Source organism: Trachypithecus francoisi, unplaced genomic scaffold (assembly GCF_009764315.1).
Source record: "Trachypithecus francoisi isolate TF-2019V2 unplaced genomic scaffold, Tfra_2.0 Lachesis_group2, whole genome shotgun sequence".
Classification (NCBI taxonomy): domain Eukaryota; kingdom Metazoa; phylum Chordata; class Mammalia; order Primates; family Cercopithecidae; genus Trachypithecus; species Trachypithecus francoisi.
Genome location: NW_022681465.1, coordinates 39101571 through 39126363, shown reverse-complemented (window position 1 = coordinate 39126363; position 24793 = coordinate 39101571). Strand labels below are relative to the sequence as shown.

General features: G+C 41.2%; 1 protein-coding gene across 1 annotated transcript in view; it reads left to right on the top strand.

Moving 5' to 3' along the window:
- Positions 1-3026: 3026 nt before the first annotated feature.
- LNPEP (leucyl and cystinyl aminopeptidase) overlaps positions 3027-24793 on the top strand; it is a 99210-nt gene continuing 77443 nt past the window's right edge. The window contains exon 1 of the mRNA XM_033179046.1: positions 3027-3151. Coding sequence (XP_033034937.1) covers positions 3133-3151 — 19 coding nt within the window. The 5' untranslated portion in view covers positions 3027-3132. The remainder of the gene's footprint in view (positions 3152-24793) is intronic.

Sequence of the window (24793 nt, the reverse complement as noted above, 5' to 3'; positions counted from 1 at the left end):
CACCGTGTTAGCCAGGATGGTCTCGATCCCCTGACCTCGTGATCCACCCGCCTTGGCCTCCCAAAGTGCTGGGATTACTGGTGGGGGCCACTGCGCTAGGCTTTTTTTTTTTTTTTTTTTTTTTTTTTGAGATGGAGTCTTGCTCTGTCGCCCAGGCTGGAGTGCAGTGGTGCGATCTCCGTTCATTGCAACCTCCGCCTCCCGGGTTCAAGCGATTCTCATGCCTCAGCTTCTCAAGTCTCACCCTTCGGAATAGCTGGGATTACAGGTGTGCGCCACCATGCCTGGCTAATTTTTTTTTTTTTTTTTGTATTTTTACATGTCTTTAAATGGTCCTTCTTGTCTTCGTGTGTGTGAAGGAATGGGAGGGGCGGGAGGCAAGAGGTTGGCAAAAAAATCATTTGTCTTTTTGTCAAAGAAATCTCAAAAAGACATAATGATCCACCTATATTCGCTAGTGTATTTTTTACCACATGTCTCTGCAGAATTGGGATATTTAAAACAAAACACAAGGTAACATGTTTCACACTTAAAAGCATGGTAGACTGTGGGATATTTAAAACAAAACACAAGGTAACATGTTTCACACTTAAAAGCATGGTAGACTGTAGGTTACAGGTGACGCGGGGTGAGGCGATTTAACAAGCTGCGGTGTTTTAAATATCTCCTATACTAAGTGGTTTGGTTGCAAAAATAACTCCAAGGGAATATGACATGACCTAAAATATAGAGAAGAGCATCTTATTTAAGCAATACAATGTGTGAAGTATGTTAACAAAATCTAGCTCTGCATATACTATATAATATCTGAATTGGGATACATCAGCCCCTGTGGTTCACAGTTTTTGGTTCTGAAATGCCAGCACAAGGGGCCAGCCTAAGGGCTCTGATTACCTTTCACATATTAGGAAGACAGCAGCTCTGACGTATCATATGATACAGAAACCTTCTCTGTACTGATCAAACACATCATTCAGTATGGAGTCATTAACTGGAAGGGCTTGCAGCAGTGGAAGTGAACTCTAAACACCACTACGTCCTTCACTTATTCATGCAAAAATTATTTATTGTATACTTACCCAGGCATTGGGGATACAGCTTTAAAAAAGATTATGACCCTACCCTCACAAAGCTTGCATTCTTGAGAGGGAGACTGATAATAAACAACAAATCCAAAACATTGTTTCAGACAGTGTTGAGTGCTGAGAAGGAAATAAAGCAAGGCCAAGTCTTTATAGAGTGTGGCTATTTTAGATGTATGGTCAGACAAGGGTTCTTTGCAGAGGTGACATTTGAGCTGAGACTTAAATGACAAGATGGAATCAGTAGGCAAAGTACTAAGCAGAAGAAACAGTTGTTGTGCGAGGAGCGAGCAAAAGGAATGATTAACAATGATGGATGGAACTTGGCGACTTCCAGGAACAGCATGAAGGCCTCTGTGACCAAAACATGGTGAGAATGTGCTGATGAGGTCCCAGTTAGGCAAGGAGTTTCATTTTTTTTTTCTAAGTGCAGTTGGTATGCACTGGAAGTTTCAAGTAAAGCGTGGATTGTAAGGGATGTAATAACAGTTTAAAATACAATATTGTACTTCGACTTGACTTCTTCGAAACCTAGTTTCCAATTCTAGTGCTGGTCAAACAACACCCTGGCCGTCCCTGTTTGCGCAGGCTGTTTGCGCTCGCCGCGGCTTGTTTGTCCCTGGCGCCCCGCTGTTGACAGCCTCGGAGCGTGTGACAGTTGGCAGGCGCAGTGAGCTGCAGTCCGAGCCAAGTCAATGCAGGGGCCGGGGCTGAGGGAGGGGAAGAGGCAGAGGAAGCGGTGGTGGCGCGCTGGGAGGGCGGCGGCCTCTGCAGCGAGGGGTGGTGGCGACGCGCAGACCGAGAGGGGGAAAAGGAAGCCGTCCCCGAAGAGCCTCCTCGGGGCTCACGGGGCCCCTGGCGGTTCGGCCCCGGAGGCTAGCGGGTCTGCCCGATTTGGCACTGGAAACAATGGTGGCTCGGGGCTGGAGGCAATGGCGCGAGAGCTGGGGGGCAGGGGCGACTAGGGGAGTTTCGGTTTCTCGGGCCTAGCGCCGCGGAGCCTTGCTGCGAGCCCCAGCGGTGGCACCCCCGGGAACCGCAGGTGTTGATTTAAGGCTTGGAACAGGCAGGCCTTCTGCCCACATCCAGCGGCGCCCGTGATCCCGCCCGGGCGATCCGGCGCCGGGTTTTGTTATCCGCCCGCACCTAGAGGCCGCGCCCGCAGCCGCCAGCTCCGGGACTGGACCCCAGGGCGCCTTCGGTCTTGGACCCCAGGGAGCCCTCGGCCCTGCGGGGTCCCCGCCCTCTCTTCAGTCTCTTTCTCACCGCCCTCCCGGGGCACTATGATGCGGGAGGGCATCCCTGCCGAAAAGACCTACAGCGTCCGTTCCCTCGGTCCTTCGAAAAGTGATCCCTCCGCGGCCAACCTCCCCAGGGAAACCGGCGATTCGCGGTTCGGATAGCGACTTTCGCCCGCAGGTTCCTGCTCTGCCTTCAGACCTCGGCTTCAGTGGCACCTGCTCAGCGAGGCCTTGTCTCACCAAGCCATCCGAATTAGCTACCCACTCGCTCGCCATCACATCACCCCGATTGAATGCGCAGCGGGGCACTGACTTTACACTCGTGTGTCTTCTGTGTTTATTTATGGTCTGTTTCTGGAATGTCCGCTCCTGGGACTGGGACCATGTTTTCTGGCGCAGTGCGGGTGTCTCGGCGTCCAGGATCGGGCGGGTCGCAGTAGGGCTCCACAGTTGTTGAGTGACTGAACACGGTTCCCGGCCGGTGCGAGCGCCGCAGCCAGGTCCCCTTCAGACAGGGGCGGGTCTTTCCCGGCCCCGCCCCAGCGCGCACCCGCTCCCACCTCGCCTCTCTGCCGAGCCGGTGGGGGTTGGACTGTGCTTTTCCCTCTTGCTTCCCTCGCTCTTTCTGCAGCCGCCACGAAAACCCGGAACGGCGGAGCCACCGAGCGGCGGAGCGGCGCAGCCCCTCGCGGCACCTCCCTGGCAGCCCTTGGAGGCCGCGCTGGGCATGCTCAGTCTGCTGGGCCGCCTCAGCTTTCGGAGTAGGAAGCTCGGGCGCTCGGGCTGTGAGGAGCCGCGGAGGGGGGAAAATGGAGCCCTTCACCAATGGTGAGTGGGCGGCCGAGGCGCTGGGACCCAGGCTCTCCGGAGCCCCGAGGGTCGTGGGCAGTCGTGATAGGCGGGGTCGGGCTGCTGCGGTCTCCCCCCACACCGCGGGCTTCCCACGAGGGTTGGGGGAGGCAGGCAGAGGGGATCTGGGGGAGGCAGGGAGGTTCGGGGGGCGGGCGGCGGCCAGTGCAGGACCCGGGGCTGGCGTGAAGGTCAGCGCCGCCGCCGCTCGCCCGGGGTGCGGCCGGTGGGCGAACCGCAAAGTTTGGGCTGCTGTGCGCAGAGGAGTGGGCAGTGGGAAAGTTGGCAGCTCAGGTTTGCCCCCGGAGGAGGCGGTGTCGGCCCGACTGTCCTGCAGGAGCTTTAAGCTGTGGCAGCCGCCGAGCCCAACTTTTGTGGGGCGCCAGGAGCTGTCCCCCTGCCCTTCAGTGAGCTGCCGGTGTGACTTTTCCTAATAGGGCGGGGTGGGGGTGGGAGTCTTAGCAGGTTAATGTTGTGGAAGGAAGGAAAAGTTCAGGAAAGGCTCGCTCACCTCGCTCGGGGCCGCAGAGGTGCCTTCCCGCAGTGCCACCCTGCTGACCCTGCCGAGGCACTCCCCCGGGCCACCACGCTTCCCCCCACTGGCTGCAGATCACATCAGTTTTTCAGCCAAAGACTTGTTAATGTCAAGGGTCCGTCACGGTGATACCACTGTGTGACAGGAAGCGAGAGTCAACGTAGGGAGCCTGCACCCTGCAAACAGCCACAGACAGCCCTGAACTGAACGGGGAGCATAAATCCCACCCTAGTTAGAACGATGGCTTTTGTGCGACCCAGAAGTGCCAGAGCCACAATATAGGGGTGAGATGAGATGTCTTACCATTTTGCGGTGTTGAATGTGTGGATTCCCTTTTAAGATAGAAAGTAGGAAAACTGCCAGTAAGGGAGACTACTCACTAAAATTAGAGGATTCACTCTCTGGTTGACATGTTTTCCTGAGTGTGGTTGGTTACTTCAAGTAGAGTATCCCATTAATAGGGGCCACAGTCTATCCCTGTTTAGGTATGTTAGTTACCCAAATCCCAGCCAGACTTTGTTGTATGCTGTGCTTCATTCATGGGGCTGCGAACTCCTGATTATATGCTCCCTTCTCCTAATATAGAATGCTTTATTCTACTGCCATCTTTCTGTCTGTACTGTTTAATTAGGCTTACTGATAACAACTTTAATTCTGAATTTTCTTTCTCATTCAGGTTCTGTTTGTAATTACTAAAACTTAAAGAATAGTCTGGTGAAGTTACTGGAAGAATTAAGGAAGGTTTGAGCTAAAAGGAACTAGAGAGACCATCTAGTACTTTAGTATAAAATATGTTTAATACAAGTCGTTAAGTCCTTGTAAGTGACTATTCCAATGCTTATTCTTTGTTCTTGGTAGAATGCTTGGAGTTACCATGTTTTTAAATGTGAAGTTTCATCTAAATTAAAAAAAAAAATCTCCGTGACAGGGCTGACTCACCCATTTGGTCAAGATTAGTGCTAGCTGATTTGCTGAACTTTTGCCTACAGAAATTAAAAGTATCTTCTCAAGTTTTAAAATTGGCATCTTTTCTCTCATAGAATATACTTCTAGATGTGGGTATTTGCAAACTGTCACATTTGGGAGGACAATGGAAAAATCCCACAGAAGAGAACAAAAAAAGAAGCAATGCTTCAACTTTCATGTAGGAAATTGGATTTCTGATCCTTTCCTATCTTTCAGAGTTGATGCTGGAGACAGCTTGGCAGTGCATAATTTTGGTTAATGTAGCAGTCACTTCTTGGAGCCTTATTTAGCATCCTTTTACAAGGAAAACAGAAATGACAATATCTACAGTCAACAAGAAATTAAATGTTAGCAATTTGAAGTGCTTTTCAGGTTTAAGATGGACAGGGTATTTATTTGAAAAGTTTTGAAGGATTGCTGTAGAATTTTCTGGTGTTTTCAAATGACATGGTACAGTAGACAGTTATATACTTCATCTTTTTGAGTACAAAAAGTAATGCATGTATAATGCTCCCATTGGTCTGGGTGTGATGATGCAGAGTATTTCATTATCCATAGAATTTATGATTGCAAGATTTATCGAGCCTGGTATTGGATTTTGTTACACATTCATCCTATTTTAATGGAATCTTTCCCACTTACACTTTCTCATGTATCCCTATATATGTAGAGAGGTGTGTGAGCTTAACAAAAAACAGTTTCAGTAATTTAGGACCACATATCTTTTAGTCAAAAATCTTGTCACTGGTTTCACCTACTGATCTATGCATTTGTAAAGGAAGTGAATTTAGTTTATATCTTGTCACTCTAGCCTTCACTACTCATCTATTCCAGTACGGTTTTTTTGTAGTTTCTCTGTTTTCTGTCCAAAGTTGCCACTGTTATGACCTATTTTTGTTGGGCCCTGCTCTCTACCTGTTGATAATTTGTTCATTTGATGAATATGCCATGTTAACCTGTTCAGGTAACATACTTCTGCAAACCATTTAAAATGCATATCCCCGGAAAGGGCTTATAAGGATGGATCTTAGTGCTAGGAATTCCCACTTAGCTCAGGATCTATTTTTGGCTTTGTCCTTGGGAGGGATTGCTATTATGCTGAAGTCTGGACATCCGGTCTGGGTTTGGATCTTTGGTGGCTTTTTTATGATGAGAGATCTGCTGGACCAGTACTTAAGATTGTTTCGGCAATAATGATTATGTCTTGTTAGGCAGGTGGAGGTAAAACTGTTAGGTCATAGTGATTTGTATATTACAAAACAGAATCGAAGGCAACTATCTACTTTTTTTGATAGGGATATTAGATTAAATAATTCTTTGATGTTTATCCAGATTTTTGTCCTCATTTGCATGCAGGGTTGGTATATTTTGGAAAAACTTAAATTCATCTTAAGAAATGCAAATGCTAAGGTTCACCCTCAGAATCTGATTGAGGAGGTCTGATTATATATGAAATATATACTAGAAAGTATGTATACTTTCTTTTTCTTTTCTTTTTTTTTTTTTTTTTTGAGACACAGTCTCACTCTGTTGCCCAGGCTGGAGTGCAGTGGCACAATCTCAGTTCATTTTAACCTCTGCCTCCCGGGTTCAAGCGATCCTCCTGCCTCAGCCTCCTGAATAGCTGGGATTACAGGCGCCCGCCACCATGCCCAGCTAATTTTTGTATTTCTGGTAGAAATGGGGTTTCACCATGTTGGCCAGGCTAGTCTTGAACTCTTGACCTCAAGTGATCAGCTCACCTTAGCCTCCCAAAGTACTAGGATTACAGGCATGAGCCACCGTGCCCAGCCGAAAGTATATATACTTTCTAGTTTGTGATATATTCTAAAGTACATCTAAAGGTTGGTATTTTGGTATTTTGAGGTCCCAGAATGAAAACATAATTTAAACATAATTTAGTTTGTTTTTTTTCATATGAACGTAGGTCCTGTGAATCACCTTTGTTACCACAGTGTGGTGCATAACCAAACAAGGAGGACTTAACAGACTTAAAAAATTATTTTTGTTTTCATTTTCAGATTGGTATCCAATTGAAAGTATTTTTCAACTTCAGAAATGGGAACTCTGGGCAACAAATGAGATATTTGTGGGTTGTAACACAGTGTAAAATTGTGATTCCATCTTTTAATTTTACGCATAACAATTGTTCTATAGATATGCGTGTCTTTTTAGAAAAACTTTTTAGCATCACTTCTCAAAAATGTGAGCATACCACATTTTGTTTTTATTTTTCTTTTGCTCTATGAAAAATTTCCATATTGAAAGAAAACCCTTAAGAAATAGGAGCTCCTGGTTTCTCTGTGTGATGGAATGTAAGTTAAATCCTGTTTTTATCTTTCTGTCTTAAGTTTTTTATTTTATTTGGGGGAAATAAGACTATTAGGAATCAAGTGTTAGCATCTCTGATGATCTATGGTTAAAGCTATAGCTAGAAACAGCCCAGTTTGTTTTTGAAACTGAGTGTCGTTCTGTCACCAGGCTGGAGTATAGTGGCACAATCTCGGCTCACTGCAACCTCCGCCTCCCAGTTTCAAGTAGTTCTCATGTCTCAGCCTCCCGAGTAGCTGGGACTACAGGCATCTGCCACCACGCCCAGCTAATTTTTGTGTTTTTAGTAGAGATGGGGTTTCACCATGTTGGCCAGGATGCTCTTGATCTCTTGACCTCATGATCCGCCCACCTCGGCCTCCCAAAGTGGTGGAATTACAGGCGTGAGCCACCACGCCCAGCTGAAACAGCCCAGTTTTTAACTGGGAACCAGTGGTAGAAAAGTTCTTTGCTATTATTTACCAGTTTCCAAAAAGTGTCTTGATACATGCATAAAAACAGCATATTTTAGAAACTCTTATAACCAGTGATTATCATTTATCTATAGGTTATCCTTGATAACTCAACCTGAAAGATATATAACCAGAGAGATTGGTTATAAGGAAATTATATAGAAAATAAGTAAGGGATAATTTTCTGCTCAGTAATTCAGTCATACAGCCATCTTTTGAATGCCCACTTACAAGTAGATTTTCTGCTAGGCACAGTTACATTTTAAAAAACCCACAACCTTGTCATCAGATGATGCTTACCTAAATAAGAGAAATAGAACCTAGTTTTGTTGTCATGCTAATATGAAAATATGCAAACAAAGAAGAAATAAAAAAGCAATAAAGTTTTGTCTAAGACAGTATTCTAATTATGAAATAAATGTACAGAAATCTGTTCATAACTGTTTCCATAAGTTTGCATGTCTACTAATTTAGTGTAATACTCGTATTAGGAAACAGCAGTGTTAATCTTCTCTATGAAAACATTAGGAAATTGAGATTTGGAAGAGTTCAGCCAAGATTACCCCAGACATTGGGATGGACCTAGATGGGGCCTGTGGTTCTTGGCAGTTGAGGTGAGGTCAGTGCAACTATGTTTTGTCAATTAGTCACCTCATGTCTTGAAAACTGTAGGGCAGTAGTTCCCAAACTTTTCGGGACCAGGGACCAGTTTCATGGAAGACAGTTTTTCCATGGACCAGGCTCCAGGAGATATATACTTTCTAGTTTGTGATATATTCTAAAGGGGAGAAGGTTTTGCGATGACTATTGTGCACTTTATTTCTATTATTATTGCATTGTAATAGACAGTGAAGTAATTATACAACTCACCATAATGTAGAATCAGTGGGAGCCCTGAGCTTGTTTTCCTGCAACTAGACAGTCCCATCTGGGGGCGGTGGGAGACAGTGACAGATCATCAGGCATTAGATTCTCATAAGGAGCGCACAACCTAGATCCCTCACATGCACAGTTCACAACAGGGTTCGTGCTCCTATGAGAATCTAATGCCACTACTGATCTGACAGGAGGTGGAGCTCAGGTGGTAATGCTAATGATGGGGAGTGACTGTAAATAGAGATGAAGCTTCACTCCTGCTCACTCCTGCTGTGGCCCGGTTCCTAACAGGCCGCAGACTGGTACTGGTCTGTGGCCTTGGGGTTGGGCCCCCCTACTGTAGGCCTTTCCATAATATAATTAGAGGAACCAGAAAGACACAGTCTTTTCTTTCTTTCTTTCTTTTTTAGTTTGAATCCCTAGATAAATTTCAGCAACTTTTCTGAAAGTTTGCAAGAAACCAGGATTGAGAATGGAGGGACATTTTGGAGCCCTTGTGGTGGTACAGTTTTTTTTATATCTAGATTTTGACCTAGATCTACATCTGGCCATTGTAGAGAGGGTTGCTCATTGCCTTGGTGTTTCTGGACGGTAAATGGAACATCAGAAGTTCTCTGTGTCCATGGAAGTGTGGACAGGATTCCCTTGTAACCTCATCCATTGTTGTAATCCATCTGTGATTGTCCTAGCAGCACCTGAAGGACTTTGCATTTTACAAAGATGTTTAGGGAAAATTGGAAGAGGAGAATCAATTATGAAGATGAAAGAAATGTGGAGATTGGGGGTAAAGGAAGAAGCTGATAGGCAGAGATTTTAAAAATGGTCATGCCTTGATCCTTGCAAGTCTTTGGTTCAGAAATGAGCTTCAATTGGAGATCTGGACAATGTTGTATGAGGTTGAAGACAGAGTCTAGGTTCGAAGAGGACAGGTAGGTGGGTCTGGTTGGATTAATGGAATTGAGGGCTCAGGGGACGAATGAGTTAAGATTGGCATTTGGGAGCCTTGGCAAGAGATAGAAAACATTTGCTAGAAATTTAAGCATACGCTCTTTCCTCTTTTATAGTCAGAAAATTCAGTCACTTGTAAGTTGGGACTGTTCACTTTCCTGAATGTTTTAGATTTAAAGAAAAAATATAGCTCTTTGATAAACCACATGGTGTGGAGCTGTGGTAAGCCTGCTCTTGCTCCTGACTCACCACCGCTTGCTCTCACCAAAAAACAGGTTGGTCAGGAGATACAGAAAAATGCCCATGAAGCCAGAGGTGGCAATTCACCAAATTAGAATCACTCTAATTAGAATCACTGAGCCTGGCATGATGGCTCGCACCTGTACTCCCAGCACTTTGGGAGGCTGAGGCAGGTGGATCACCTGAGGTCAGGAGTTTGAGGCCAGCCTGGCCAACATGGTAAAATCCCGTCTCTTTTAAAAATACAAAAATTAGCTGGGTATGTTGGCACGTGCCTGTAATCCTAGCTACTCAGGAGGCTGAGGCACAAGAATCACTTGGACCCAGGAGGCAGAGGTTGCAGTGAGCCGAGATCATGCCACTGTACTCTAGCCTGGTGATAGAGCGAGACTCCATCTCAAACAAACAAACAAAAAAAGAATTACTCTACAAACAAGAAAAGAATCACTCTAACGAGCAGCAACATAAAATCCTTGGAGAAGGTGTGTGCTTACTTGATCAGTGGAGCCAAGGAAAAGAATCTCAAAGTTATAGGACCAGTTTGAATGCCTACCAGGACTTTGAGAATCATTACAAGAAAAACTTCTTATGAAGGTTCTGAGACATGATATTATTTCCAGATGAGAATCCACGAGTGACTCATTGACTTGCACAGCCTTTCTGAGATTGTTAAGCAGATTACTTCCATCATTATTGAGCCAGGAGTTGAGGTTGAAGTCACCATTGCAGATGCTTAAGTCAACTATTTTAATAAATGATTAGCAGTTGTTTAAAGAAAAAGAAAGAAAAACTATAGAGAGCTATCTACCTTTTGGGACTACCATGGTAGCAGTCATTTATTCTTTTTTTTGGGAAGGACGGGGACAGGGTCTTGCTTGGCTGACCCTTGGCACGGTCACAGCACTGCAGTCTTGACTTCTCAGGCTCAAGCGATTCTCCTGCCTCAGCCTCCTGAGTAACTGGGACCACAGGTGCACACCACCATGCCTGGCTAATTTTTGTATTTTTTGTAGAGATGGAATTTTGCCATGTTGGCCAGGCTGGTCTCGAACTCCTGGGCTCCAGCGATCCGCCTGTCTTGACCTCCCCAAGTACTGGGACTATAGGTGTGAGCCAGTCTGGCCCTGTGGCCAGTCTACTATTCTTTATAGCCTGGCTTTGCTTCACTCTTCTACTGGTGTTTATGATATAACAATGAACCAATTAATTTTTTAAAAATTCCATCCTTAACATGTAAATGAGGAGGAAACCAGGTCATTTGCCAAATAAAGAAAATTCAAGCTTCCAAGGGAGTTTCAAAATACAATGGAGGATCAAGTTCTATTACAGGAAATTTTTTGAAATTCTTTTTCTTCTAGTACATATTGCTTAATGAAGGTACTCCTGGGCATTCCACATATTTCAAAAATGTAGTCAGTGAAACAGAACTTGAATCAGTTGTCTGAATTTCTCTAGATTGTGGGGCTCAGAGTCTCCTCCAGCCAATTATCTGGGGTGAAGGAAGTAAAAGAAGGCTTCCTGGTGTTTCTGCTGGGGAAGGCTTCTTCAACTGAGGGAATAGAAGAATGAGGAGTGCAGTGAGAAAAGGATGCCTCTATGGGTTGGATGGGCTCCTTTCCTCTTGCAGCAAGTGATGACCAGCGCTATGTGGGAGCATTTCCCAGACAACTGCCTCAGGTGTCATTCAGTGCCATAGAGGAAATTTCTGGTAGCAAAGGAGGCTTAAGCCATAGTATTTCTCACAGCTGAAACTTATTTTGTCAAATTTAAAACAGTTGTTAGTATATTCATCAATGAAACATTATTACATTGTTAATGCAAAGAGTCAAACTGTAAAATCTTTAAAGAGGCTTTTTCTGAGACAAATAATGTGTGACCAAGGCCCGAAGCACAGTCTCAAGAAGTCCTGACAATATGTGCCCAACATGGTTGGGTTACAACTTGATTTTATACATTTTAGGGAGACAGAATTTATAGGCAGACAACAATCAATACATGTAAAGTGTACATTGATTCAGTCTGGAAAGGTAGGATAACTCAAAGCGGGGACTTCTATTCCAGTTCATAGGTGGATTCAAAGATTTTCTTTTTTCTTTTTCTTATTTTTGCCTTTTTTTTTTTTTTTTTTTTTTGAGACAGAGTCTCATTCTGTTACCCAGGCTGGAGTGCAGTGGTGCAATCTCAGCTCACTGCAAACTCCGCCTCCCAGGTTCAAGCAATTCTTGTGTCTCAGCCTTCTGAGTAGCTGGGATTATAGGCATGTTGCCACTACACCCAGCTAATTTTTGTGTTTTTTCAGTAGAGGTGAGATTTTGCCATATTGCCCAGGCTAGTCTCGAACTCTTGGCCTCAAGTCATCACCCACCTCAGCCTCCCAAAGTGCTGGGACTACAGACATGAGTCACCACATCTGGCCACATTCAAAGATTTTCTGATTGGCAATTGGTCGAAACAATTATTATCTAAATACCTGGAATCCATAGAAAGGAGTGTCTGGGTTAAAATAAGGTAAGGGGTTGTGGAGACCAAGGTTCTTATTATGAGATGAACCCGCCAGGTAGCAGGATTTAAGAGAATAGATGGTTATTATCTCTTATCCGAACCTAAAAGGTGCCAGACTCTTAGTTAAATCTCTCCTGGATCAGAAAAAGACCTGGGGCGGTACAGTGGCTCACACCTGTAATCCTAGCACTTTGAGAGGCCAAAGCGGGAAGATTGCTTGAGGCCAGGAGTTCAAGACCAGCCTGGGCAACATAGTGAAAGCCCATCTCTACAAAAAAATTAAAAATTAAAAAAAAAAAAAATTAGCCAGGTGTGATGGTATGCACCTGTGGTCCCAGCTGCTTGAGAGGCTGAGGTGGAAGGATCACTTGAGCCTGGGGAAAGGGGAAGTGAGCTATGATCATGCCACTGCACTGCAGCCTGGGCAAGAGAGTGAGACCTTATCTCAAAAAAAGAAAGAGATCAGAAAGGTCTTTTTCTATAGAATGTTCCATACAAGAGACAGCTTTGCAGGGCCATTTCAAAATAGGTCTAAGAAATATATTTTGGGGTAAAATACTTTTATTTCTTTCAGAGCCTGCTATATGTTGTGTGATATTATACTAGAGTCAGTTTAGAATTTGGTATTTTATTGCTACAAAGAGTCTGTTTTGTCAGATCTCTGTTTTAATATTAATGCTGATCAGTTGTGCCAGAATTCCAAAGGGAGGAGAGTATGATGAGGTGTGTCTGACCCCCCCTTCCCACATAGCCTGAGCTAGTTTTTCATGTTTACTTTGGAATGCCCTTGGCCATTCAGAGGGGTCCATTCAGTCAGTTTAGGGGCCTATAATTTTATTTTTGGTTTACAAAATCATTCCAAGATCCTCTTTAGAGGAAAAATGTATAGAATTTAGTGGGAATGATTGAGGAGAACTCAATCTTGAGGAGAGCTCAATCAAAAGAAGATGTTTAAAATATCTTTTTAAGTTAGTATTGGTAATGTGATTTGAAGACAGAAAGAATGTGGTACATGTCTGGCATCTGCTTGTCCTATAATTGTTGGAAGGACCTCAATGATTAAATAAGGGAGGCTGCCATGACATTTTAGTCTTGGTGAGAAGAACTCATGCATCCAGATTTATCAAGATCACCTGCAGGAGTTTGGGCTGGCCCCCTCTTATTAGTGGTTTCTCTGTTTTTTAAACTGGAGGCTCAGTGCCTTAGGGTCTAGATTGGGTAGCTACATTATGAAGATAACTCAAACTGAACAATAGAGTATTGGGTATTAGTGGGAATAAGAAATGCATTGCTTTTTAAAGCAACAGCCTCACTTCCATCTGCGTCAGTACAGTATACTGAGAGGCTTGGTAACTTTCCAGTTGTAGGAAGTGCACAGAAAAATAATTGAATATAGAAAAGAGGGTCTAGTCTGACTTGGGGATTAGATAATAGAGCATGTTGAATTAGATGGAAATAAGCACATGTTCACTAAAGTGTGGCTAGCTTTGTTCAAGTCCAGTTATTCATTGTAGTTGGGTACATAGTTCTGTTTTAATTAATTACCAATTCAAGAAATACAATTGAGATTAAGACTTGAATTTATGCATAGAATCTTTTCTTGGTACATTATCGAATGACAATGACTATTGGTAGAAAAAATGTAGTTACAATCCCAGCCTTTTGACTAATCCATAACTAATTTTTTTAAGTTGGTTAATGACAAGCAAACTGGCCCTCAGTCAGTTGTAAATTGATGACAAAGTTGTTACTATAAAGACTGAAGACTGTCATATACCTGGTGTTTTATCAATCCAATAAGTCACATGGAAAAATATTACAAAAACTTATCTGCAAAGTAATTTTTTGTTCAGATGCTTCTGAGATCTGGCAAATAAATGTATTCACCAACTGAGAGTTTTTTTTTTTTTAACTCACAAGTTTTCTGTATACATTGAAGAATTCTTATAAATTTCCCTTGCAGATCCCATTCACTGATATGCATTCTCTGTTAAATAACTCACAGATACTCATTATATCTAATGTAATTTTTCATTTTAAATAAGGAATTATAGGTTAAGATGTTCTTTTAAGACTATAGTATATCCAGTTGATGGAATTTAAAAGTAGAGTTTTTATCTTTAGATCTTATAAAGGTATTTGCAGCTATACAGATTTGCTTGAGAGATTAATGAGCATACATATTTAGGCATCACTGACAATGTAAATTACTTTAGATTGCTAAATCTAAAGGGGCCTAAGCATTGTTAAAGACGGGCACCTATATTGTGAGGAAAGATTTAAGAAATACTTCGGCAGGTAAAGATTTTTTGTTAATTTGATTAGGGGGACAAGTTTGTATAAATATAAATGTAAATAATTTTACGTAGGAAAAGAAAATTGAAAATTGGAGCTAAAATAATTCGATTTTTCCCTCAACAGGGTTATTGGCTGTCTTTTAAGTGACTAAAAGAGCATATCTTTATATGAATTTTAAGCATGGTCATATGATTAATGTAAGGATAAAGCAACCAAATGCTCTCAGTATTTATTCCCATGCTATTTGTCTGTTTTTTAGTTCATGGAATATTGTGTTGTATTTGGTATTTTGATGCTTTTGAGATGTCCTTTAGACAGATTTTTGACTACAGGACTTCCTCTGTAAAATCGACAATGTGTTTGTCTCTCTGTGGCACTGACAACGTTTTTGAATGCCTAATTGTTCAGTAGAGCTCCATGGTTATTATTAGAACTTTGTACATTATTATAAATATTTTATCTTAGTTGTATATTCCACTGCAGAGAGCAACCAGAAAACTAAATATAGAAGTATTACATATAGAGAGAATATAATGTACAAAAAAAATCTTGGGAGATGAGTGATTTGGGTTTAATTCTATTTTATTGAAACCAGAGAATAATGGGATTCAAATCTACTTAATTTTTCTTATTTTCCCATTTTTCTCTTTTTGAATTTTTTCCTTTTTACATTATGTTAGAAATTTGTTCTTCATCTCTTATTTTTATCACCTAGGTAGAAAACAGCAAAGCATAAATCATTTTTCAGGTCACCATGCTTCATTCTTCTTTTATTGGGGAAGGGGTCATGGGGATCCAGGAAGAGCACAGTGTAAACATTTTAATACAGATTCCTCTTTTTTTTTTTTTTTTTTTTTTTGAGATGGGGTCTTGCTCTGTCTCCCAGGCTGGAGTGCAGTGGCATGATCTCGGCTCACTGCAACCTCTGCCTCCCAGGTTCCAGTGATTTGCCTGCCTCAGCCTTCCGAGTAGCTTGGATTACAGGTGTACACCACCATGCCTGGCTTATTTTTTATTTCTAGTGGAGATGGGGTTTCACCCTGTTGGCCTGGCTGGTCTCGAACTCCTGACCTCAGGTGATCTGCCCTTCTTGGCCTCCCAAAGTGTTGGGAGGATTACAGGCATGAGCCACCATGCCCAGCCCAGCTTCTTCTTGCATACTGTTTTAAACTGCTTCAGTTAAAAAGTATTTTTATTTGTTTTGCTTTTGACTTATGCCCATGTATCTTTTTAAAAATCTATTCTATTTTCAAAAAGATGCTCTCCCAAATAAATACATTAAATCCATTAAAATATTCCTTTATTGTATGCTACCTTGTTCTAAGCTTTGTTCTTAAACTTACAAACGTTAATTTAGCATGGTCCCTGATTTTGAGGAGCTTACATTCTTGTGGAATTATTTCTTGAAAAGATTATTGATATGAACATACAAACTAGCATACTCTTCAGAAACCATCAGACTTTGAGAATTATAGGTCCAGTCCCACGCCTTTTACTGCAGATATATTTGGTTTTGTACTCTTTTTTTTCCCCATTTTGGAGATCTATCTATAAATCTATCTTATTTTGTTGACTACTGTATAATGTAGTACAATAGTGAAGTGAAAAGTTCAGACAGCCACATTCAAATCCTGGCTCTTTATTCACTAGCTCTCTGATTCTTAAGGATATTACCAGAATCTCTTAATATCTTTAGTTAAAAACCTAAAATTTACATTCAAAAGTTAAAACTTTTTTGAAATTAGCATTGGTCTAAGATACATGGTGGTTTGGGCATATTCCAGCCATAGTGAGATTTTGAAAAGCTGGGAACTAATGGTATTTCTTGGATCCTAATTCTTTACTAAGGGCTTGAGGCGATTATAGGAGGATTCATTCCATTTCATATTTATTAACAATTATGAATTTGCATCACTTTCATGGAAGTGTTACCTAAAGCAGGGGTCCCCAACTTCCATGTCAAGGACCAGTGCTAGGAACTGGGCTACACAGCAGGAGGTGAGCAGTGGGCAAGCGAGCATTACTGCCTGAGCACCTCTCCTGTCAGATCAGGGTGGCATTAGATTCCCATAGGAGCATGAACCCTTTTGTGAACTGCACTTGGGAGGGATCTAGGTTGCATGCTCCTTATGAGAATCTAATGCCTGATGATCTGAGGTGTTACAGTTTCATCCCAAAACCATCATCCCTTCATGCTCTTGCCTCCGTTGCTCTCCCCCATGCCCCGTCTGTGGAAAAATTGTCTTCCACAAAACCAGTCCCTGGTGCCAAAAAGGTTGGGAAGCCACTAGCCTAAAGAGTAGAGGAACTGTACATTCCTACATCCAAGTTAATTCTGGCCCAGGTCTGCTTTCATGGTACCTTCAAGAAAATGCAATATGCAGCACCTCATTATTAATACAAATAGGTTCTATTTGTTCATCTGAAAAACATTAATTACATATAGCAGACAAAAACACAGTTCTTTTATATTTGCTATGATGGTTGGCATCTAACATAGTGTTTTGTTGCACACATATTAGATGCTTAATAAATGTTATCTGAAAGTAATACTACTTCAAACAACTCCAAAGCAAAGACTTAACAGTTTTGTTTGGACTCTTAAATTAGAGGTCAGTCTGTCTGTCCTTCTGTCCTCCTTCCCTCCCCCCTCCTTTCCTTCTCCATCCTCCCCTTCACCTTTCCTTTTTCTATAAACTTTACCATAGCAAATAGAGTAATTCCAAATCATTTTTTGGAACATTCTTATTAGTTTTCATTCAGCTTCCCTTTCCACTGAAATGAATTTATTGAGTACTTGCAGTATTTCAAACCCTATGCTTTGTACAGAGAAGACAGTGCTAAATAGGAAACTCTCTCAGTGTTAGAGGGAAAGGAAGATGATGTGGAGGGAGGGAGTCTCTTACTCTGAGCATTTTCAAAATCAACATTAAAGAGTGACCCAACATTTCCCTCCTTTCTCCTTTCATCTTCTTATTTCATAGCTAGAGAGCTGCTGTGCGTTTGAGACCTAAGTGAGACCTAAGTGGTGCAATTAAATCAATTTCTCTTCCTACAGTGCTGCAAGGACTTCTGACTGACCTATATTGGGGCACTTTGCCCTTCATTAGAGAGCCACAAAAACAATTCCCTAGCCAATTAAATTCAACTTTTAAAAAGGAATTTCCTAATATACCATAGAGTTGGTGAGAAGGCAATGAATGGGTCACACATAAGCTTTCATGTAGCCTTATGGGAAGAGTAAAGGTTAAGCTATGTCATGGTTGTCAGATGGGCAAAGCCACTGAAAGGCTCGACTCTCTATTAGTTGACATAACAAAATATAACTAGTGTTATGAATTTGTTGCAGTATGAGTTGAGGTATGAAAGCATGAATTTTAGACCTGACACTATCCAGGAGGGAAAAAAGTAGATGTTTCTGTTCTGATGTTAATCAAAGGTTAAAAATCAAATGACATTTTGAGGAAAACAAACCTAAATAACTCATTAATGACCATACAACTTAAATTATGGTGTGTGGTACTATGAATACGTTGATTCAGTACTTCCTTCCCCCTTAAGAAAATCTCCATTTCTCCCTACTCCTTAGTATATTTATAGAGTAATTATATGGGAACAGAGTATAGGCAGTGTAATAGTCTGCTCTGGCTGTTAGAATGAAGTAATACAGACTGGGTGGCTTCAACAACAGATATTTATTTACTTACAGTTCTGGAGGCTACTAGCCCAAGATCAGGGGACCACCATGGTTAGTTTCTGGTGAGGGCTCTTTCTCACTTGCAGAATGCTACCTTCTTGCTGTGTCCTCACATGGTCTTTGTTCTGTGCAGATGTGGAGAGAGCAAGCTTTGCTGTTTCTTTCTCTTTTTTCCAAGGACACCAATACTATTGGATTAGGGCCCTACCCTTATGACGGAATTTAACCTTAATTACCTTCTTAAAAGCTCTCTCTTCAAATGTAATCACATTGGAGGTTAGTGCTTTGTTTTGTTTTGTTTTGTTTTGTTTTTTGTTTTTTGTTTGACAGTGTCTTGCTGTGTCGCCCAGCCTGGAGTGCAGTGGCTCACTGCAAGCTCCGCCCCCCGGGTTCACGCCATTCTCCTGACTCAGCCTCCCAAGTAGCTGGGACCACAGGCGCCCACCACCATGCCTGGCTAAATTTTTTTGTATTTTTAGTAGAGATGGGGGTTTCACCGTGTTAGCCAGTATGGTCTCTGTCTCTTGACCTCGTGATCCACCCACCTCGGCCTTCCAAAGTGCTGGGATTACAAGTGTGAGTCATGGCACCTGGCACCCGGCACCTGGCCGGGGGTTAGTGCTTTAATACATGAATTTGCAGGGTGTTGGGGGTGGGGTGGGGGATATAACTCTGTATCATAGGAGTCTTAACTTTAGACAGTTTCTTTCTGTAAACCTCAGGGTAAAGAAAATTATTTTTCCACAGGAATAAGTTATTGGAGTTTACATTCTTGCCTGAGGATGTTCGAAGAAGCATATATAGTTAAGTTCAATTTTTTTTTTTTTCCTGGACACAGTAATTCAGGATGATACAAAACCCCTTGTCCCATTTTTGTCCTGCACTGAAGCAATCCAGACCTTCTGTATTTAATTACTTTGTGTATTTACTCTATATGCTTTTTCAGACAGTATACTAAACTTTCATGTTTGGATCAAGATGTCTGGAGAGTTTGGGAGTAGTTTATCTTTGAAGGCAGAGTTATGCTTCTGAAACATTTTGGTTTTAGAATCTCCTTTACACTCTTAAAAATTTTTTTATCGAGGACCCCTAAGAGCTTTTGTTTGTGAGTTATTTCTCTAGATATTTAAAAATTAACGTTTTAAAAAATTAATTTATTTAATAACAATAAAAACCTTTTACATATTAAATAAAATTTTTAATAAAAGAGAACTATTATTTTTCAAAACAAAAGGATTAATGAGATGCATTCTTTTTCATTTTTGCAAATCTTTTTGATGTTTAGCTTAATAGGAATACAACTGGATTTTCAGATTTGCTTCTGCATTCAGTCAGTTGTAATAGCACAAGTCATGTAGCCTGTGGAAAACTCTACTGTACACTCATGAGAAAAGTGGAGTGAAAATGGCAAATAACATATTATTATGAAAACAGTTTTGACTCTGAAGGCCTCCTGCAAGGGTATCAGGGATTTTTAGGTGTACCTATATCACATCTTGAGAACATTAATCTTGCCTTTTTCAGGAGCTGGAGGGGAATAGTTTAGGAGTCCACAGAAGGTAGAAAGTGGAGCTGTTGGAATTGGGCAGCAAGTTTCTTAAGATAGATCTAGGTCACAGGAGGGGAATGTTCTGGCCAGGCAAATGTGCCCGGCCACATTATCAGATGGCTTGATTATGTGCGGATTCTGCCGTCATTTATTTCAGCCCTAGATGATTCTAAAGTAGAGAGAGACAGATTTTTCTTAAACTATTGCCTTTAAAAACCGTTGATTTTTATCCCTATATTTTTTGTTTATATCCAAAGTGTTTTCAACAAGCTGCCCCTTTCTCAACACCCCAGCCCCTCAACAAAAACATAATGGAGATACATCATTTAATTTCTCAGCCCTTTCATGATTTATTAGACTAATCTTAGTGTTTTGTGTTTTTTTTTTTTTTTTTTTTTTGAGGTAGAGTCTTGCTCTGCCGCCCAGGCTGGAGTGCAGTGGCGCAATCTCGGCTCACTGCAAGCTCCATCTCCCGAGTTCACACCATTCTCCTGCCTTAGCCTCCCAAGTTGCTGGGACTACAGGCGCCTGCTACCATGCCCAGCTAATTGTTTGCATTTTTTTTTTTTTTTTAGTAGAGATGGGGTTTCACCATGTTAGCCAGGATGGTCTCGATCTCTTGACCTCGTGACCCACCTGCCTCGGCCTCCCAAAGTGCTGGGATTACAGGTGTGAGCCACCGCGCCCGGCCGACTAATCTTAGTTTTAATGAATTAAAGGCCTACTTGTCTAAGTTCATTTGCTTTATTTTTCTTCTGCTTTTCTTGGACCCAGGAATCTCAGATGATACAGAACTCTTTGTTTCATACCTGCCCTGCCATAGAATGATCTAGACCTTTAAGAGGTCTAGATTCAGTCCTCTTTTTCTGGACTTTCTGGGGCCATGAATGACTAGGGTTGATCTGCTTTCTCAAGCTTTGCCCCGGGCCTAACCAGGTCAGCCTGGGACCAGCCTGTGGGGTTTGACTATACCTGGAACAGATGGTTAATCTGTAATTAGCTTGCTATAATGTAATTTCCATTTGGCTGGCAGTGGGGAAAGGAAGGTACTTCCGGTAAGCTACACACTGATTTTCATCTAGGTGTTCACACATACCAGGTTTTAGGAAAGAGAGCTTGGTTTTAGGAAAGACAGCTTGACCCTCGCATTCCTGATTAGCATATTGTTAGTGTGAAAGTAAGGTGTAGACAGATAGATCTAATCACAAAATGGTTGGAGATCTTTTATCGTGTCCTTTTCTTAGGGCAAATTTAATAGAGGAGTTTGATTAGCACCTAAGAGTTGCTTAAAACTGAGTTACTAATTCTTTTTTCCACTATTAATTGCTACCTCCACCCTCCTTGCCCCAGCCACGTTTCTCACAAACCCAGACATCCCTGAGGCCATTTAAAGTCCTGTTTATCCCATAGAATACAATGACATACAAAAGGACATTCACTTCTTGCAGGTTGGCTTCCCTTATATGAAACATAATATGTGGCCAAATAATATGTTGCTGTATATAAAAATGTGTGGTTCTCTCATTTCTAGGATTTTCATGTGTTATCTTGGCTTTTCATCTGAAAGTTTTCTCTTGTCCATTTGTATCTTGGTATTTTCTTTTTCAATTAAAATATTAATTTCTAAGAAGCAAACCAATCTATGTCTTAGGTTATGTAAACTAATTCAAGTTTTGTTTTTTACTCCAGATGTGTTGATAGAGGTTAATACAAGAAATGTTTGTGTGGCATAATGCAAAGGTTATTTCGGATTCTGAACCCCTAGCAGGTTCTAACCAGTGTTCGTCAGTTTATGCTTGCTTTTATGCTTGAGGTTAAGGAATGCTCACCAAGCCTTTGATTACTAGGTATATTGCAGAATAAATAAAATTGTCGCTAGTGTATATTCTGTATTAATCTGTCCACAGCAGCATTGTCAGTGGTCTCAAGGTTCTCTGTAGACATTAGTATTGGGTTATGGCATGCTAAAATAGAGATAATTGAGACTATAAAGTTCCAAGTTTAAGTTATCAATAACAACCCTAAAACTGTCTTCCTTTTCTTTCCTTCTAAAATAAGACATATGGTAATCTGTGATCAGATATAAACATGTACATCCTGAAATGTAATTATAAGGTCAGCTGGCCTGAGCTAGAATTCTATTAATATGAAAGTAGATGATATACCTACCCATTCTAACTCATTCATTCAAAATACCTTGAAATAGTTATTGACGTTATAGAAATTTAGCCCTTCACTCTGCTGGTGTTTATGGTTAAGTGTCAGAAATGCTTTTATACAGAAGACCTTGTATGGTTCCTTTGTGTGAGTGGACAGAATTTGTGGAGTAAAGATCTGGAATCTGGCATATGAGAATGTGCAATAATTGTTCAAATGAATAAACTGCTCAAATTGACCTTTGTATAATTAAAATCAGAGTGCTGAAGTGTTGTATATTCCTCATTCTTGCAATTATATTTTTGAAACTTAAAGCAAAACAAAAAATAACCCTTCTATTCCTCTTTTCATGCTCATATTTTGGCAACCACTGATATGCTTTCTGGTATTATAGGTAAGTATACATTTTCTAGAATTGTGTATAAATTGAATTATATAAATTTTATATAATTTTATGTAAATGGAATCATACAGTGCTCTTTTTTGGCCTGACTTCTTTGACTCAGCATACTAGTTTCTCTTTTAAAAATTGGTAAATAGGGCTGGACACGGCAGCTCACGCCTGTAATGCCAGCACTTTGGGAGGCCAAGGTGGGCATATCACTTGAGGCCAGTTGTTCGAGACCAGCCTGGCCAACATGGCGATAGCCCTGGCCCACATGGCAATAGCCTATCTCTACTAAAAGTACAAAAATTAGCTGGGTGTGGTGATACGCACCTGTAGTCCCAGCTATTTGGGAGGCTAAGGCAGGAGAATCACTTGAACCCAGGAGGCAGAGGTTGCAGTGAGCTGAGATTGTGCCACTGCACTCCAGCCTGGCTAGGCAACATTGTGAGACTTTGTCTCAAAAAAGAAAAAGAAAAAAAATTGGTGAATAATATTCCACTCTACAGATATGCCATAATTTGTTTATTCACTAATTCAACATTTGATGGACATTTGTTTTCAGCTTGGGACTATTACACATAAAGCTGCTGTGAACACTCTAGTATAAGTTCTTTGTATGCACATTCAGTTTTGTTTCTCTGGGGTAAATTCCTGTAAGTCGATTGGCTGGGTCATCTGGTACTGTAAGTTTTAACTTTTTAAGAAACTGCTAAACTATCTTTCAAACTGGTTGTGCCATTTCACATTTCCACCAGTGGTACATGAGAGTGCTGATTAATTTAGTATAATAGATTTAGTATAATTTAGATTTTAGCTAATCCAGTAGATGTGGTTACCTTGGGTTTTCATTTGCATTTCCCTAATGACTACTGATGTTTGTTATCTTTGTGTAGGGGGAAGGAGAAATGGATTTTTTGAACATTAGTTCACCTTCTGTGAAATGGCTGTTCAAATCTTTTGCCCATTCCTTTACATTGGATTATTTGTCGTCTTAGTGGGTGGTAAGAATACTTCAAATATTCTGGATACATGCTTACACAAAGATACATACATATATATATTACACAAACATATCTAATAGTTCCCTCTATATAAAAACATTAAAGATGTTGCTCTATCATTTTCTAGTGTCCAGAGTTTTTTTTATTAAGAAATACATGGTACCAGCCTGGCCAACATGGTGAAACCCTGTCTTTACCAAAAATACAAAATATTAGCCAGGCATGGTGGTGCACCTGTGTAGTCGCACCAACTCCAGAGAATGAGGCAGGAGAAATCACTTGAGCCCTGGAGGCGGAGGTTGCAGTGAGCAGAAAGTATGCCACTTCACTCCAGCCTGGGGGACAGCATGAGACTCCATCTCAAAGTAATCCATGGTAATGTGAACTGTTACCCTGTATGTAATATGTTGAGTTTTTTTCCTAGCTGATTTTGAGTATTTCTTTACTTTTGGTTTGCAGCATCTTGTGTTTTGGTTTGGTTTTCTTTGAGTTTATTCCTTCTTGAATTGGTACATTGATGTCTTTTACCATATTTGTAAAGTTTGTGGGTGATTGTTTCTTCGGATAATTTTTCTACCCCGATATTTTTCTCCAGTCATTTTGGGACTCCAACTGCATATGTTTTAGTCCTTTTTATATTGCCCTACACGTCCCTGAGGCACTGTTTATTTTTTCCTCAATCTTTCTTTTCTCTGTGTTCTTCAAACTGAATCATTTCTGTTAGTCTTTAAGTTCATTGACTTTTTTTTCTTTGTCATCACCATTCTGCTCTTCAGGCCATTCAGTGAATTTTTCTTTTAAGAATTTTTGTTGTCTTTTAAAATTTCATTTTGGTACTTTTTATAGTTTCTATTTCTCTGCTGAGAATTTTTACCTTCTTGTTTATTTCACTATGTTCTTTACCTCGTGGAGCATAATTATAATAACAGCTTTAAAGTATTCGATATTTCCATCATCTGGTGATTGCCTTTTCCATTGAGAATTGTTCACATTTTCTTGGTCCTTTGTATTTCAAGTAGTTGTGGCTTGCATCCTGGACATTATGGGTGGTATATTGTGTAGACTCTTTTATTCTCTGAAGAATGTTGATATTTTTGTTCTAGCTGGCAGTCACCCTGCTCGGGTTCAGACCTTAGTTCTGTTTCACCATCTGTGGCCAGTGGCTCCAGTATCAGTTTAGTTCTCCTAGCCTTTGTATGGTAGACAGAATAATGGTTTCCAAATATATTCATTTCCTAATCCCTGGAGCCTTGGTAATATTTTAGGTTACATAATGAAGAGCAGTTAGGTTGCAGTTAGAGTTGTGGTTGTTAATCAGCTGACCTTAAAATAAATCCTGGGTTATGTAGTTGGGCCCAGTGTAGTCATAAGGTTTTTAAAAGTGAGAAAGTGAGGCAGAAGAGTCAATATCTGAGAGGCAAAGTGTGAGAAAGACTCAACCTGCAGTTGTGGCTTTGATGATGGGAGGGGGGCCCAAGCTAAGGAATGTAAGCAGTTTCTAGAAGCTGAAAAACAGAAAGAAATGGATTCTCTCCAGAGCTTCCAGAAGGAATACAGCACTGTTGCTATCTTGATTTTAGCCCAGTGAGACCCGTTTTAGACTTCTGACCTCTAGAATCTTTTTTTTTTTTTTTTTTTTTTTTTTTTTTTTTTTTTTTTTTGTTGAGACGGAGTCTCGCTG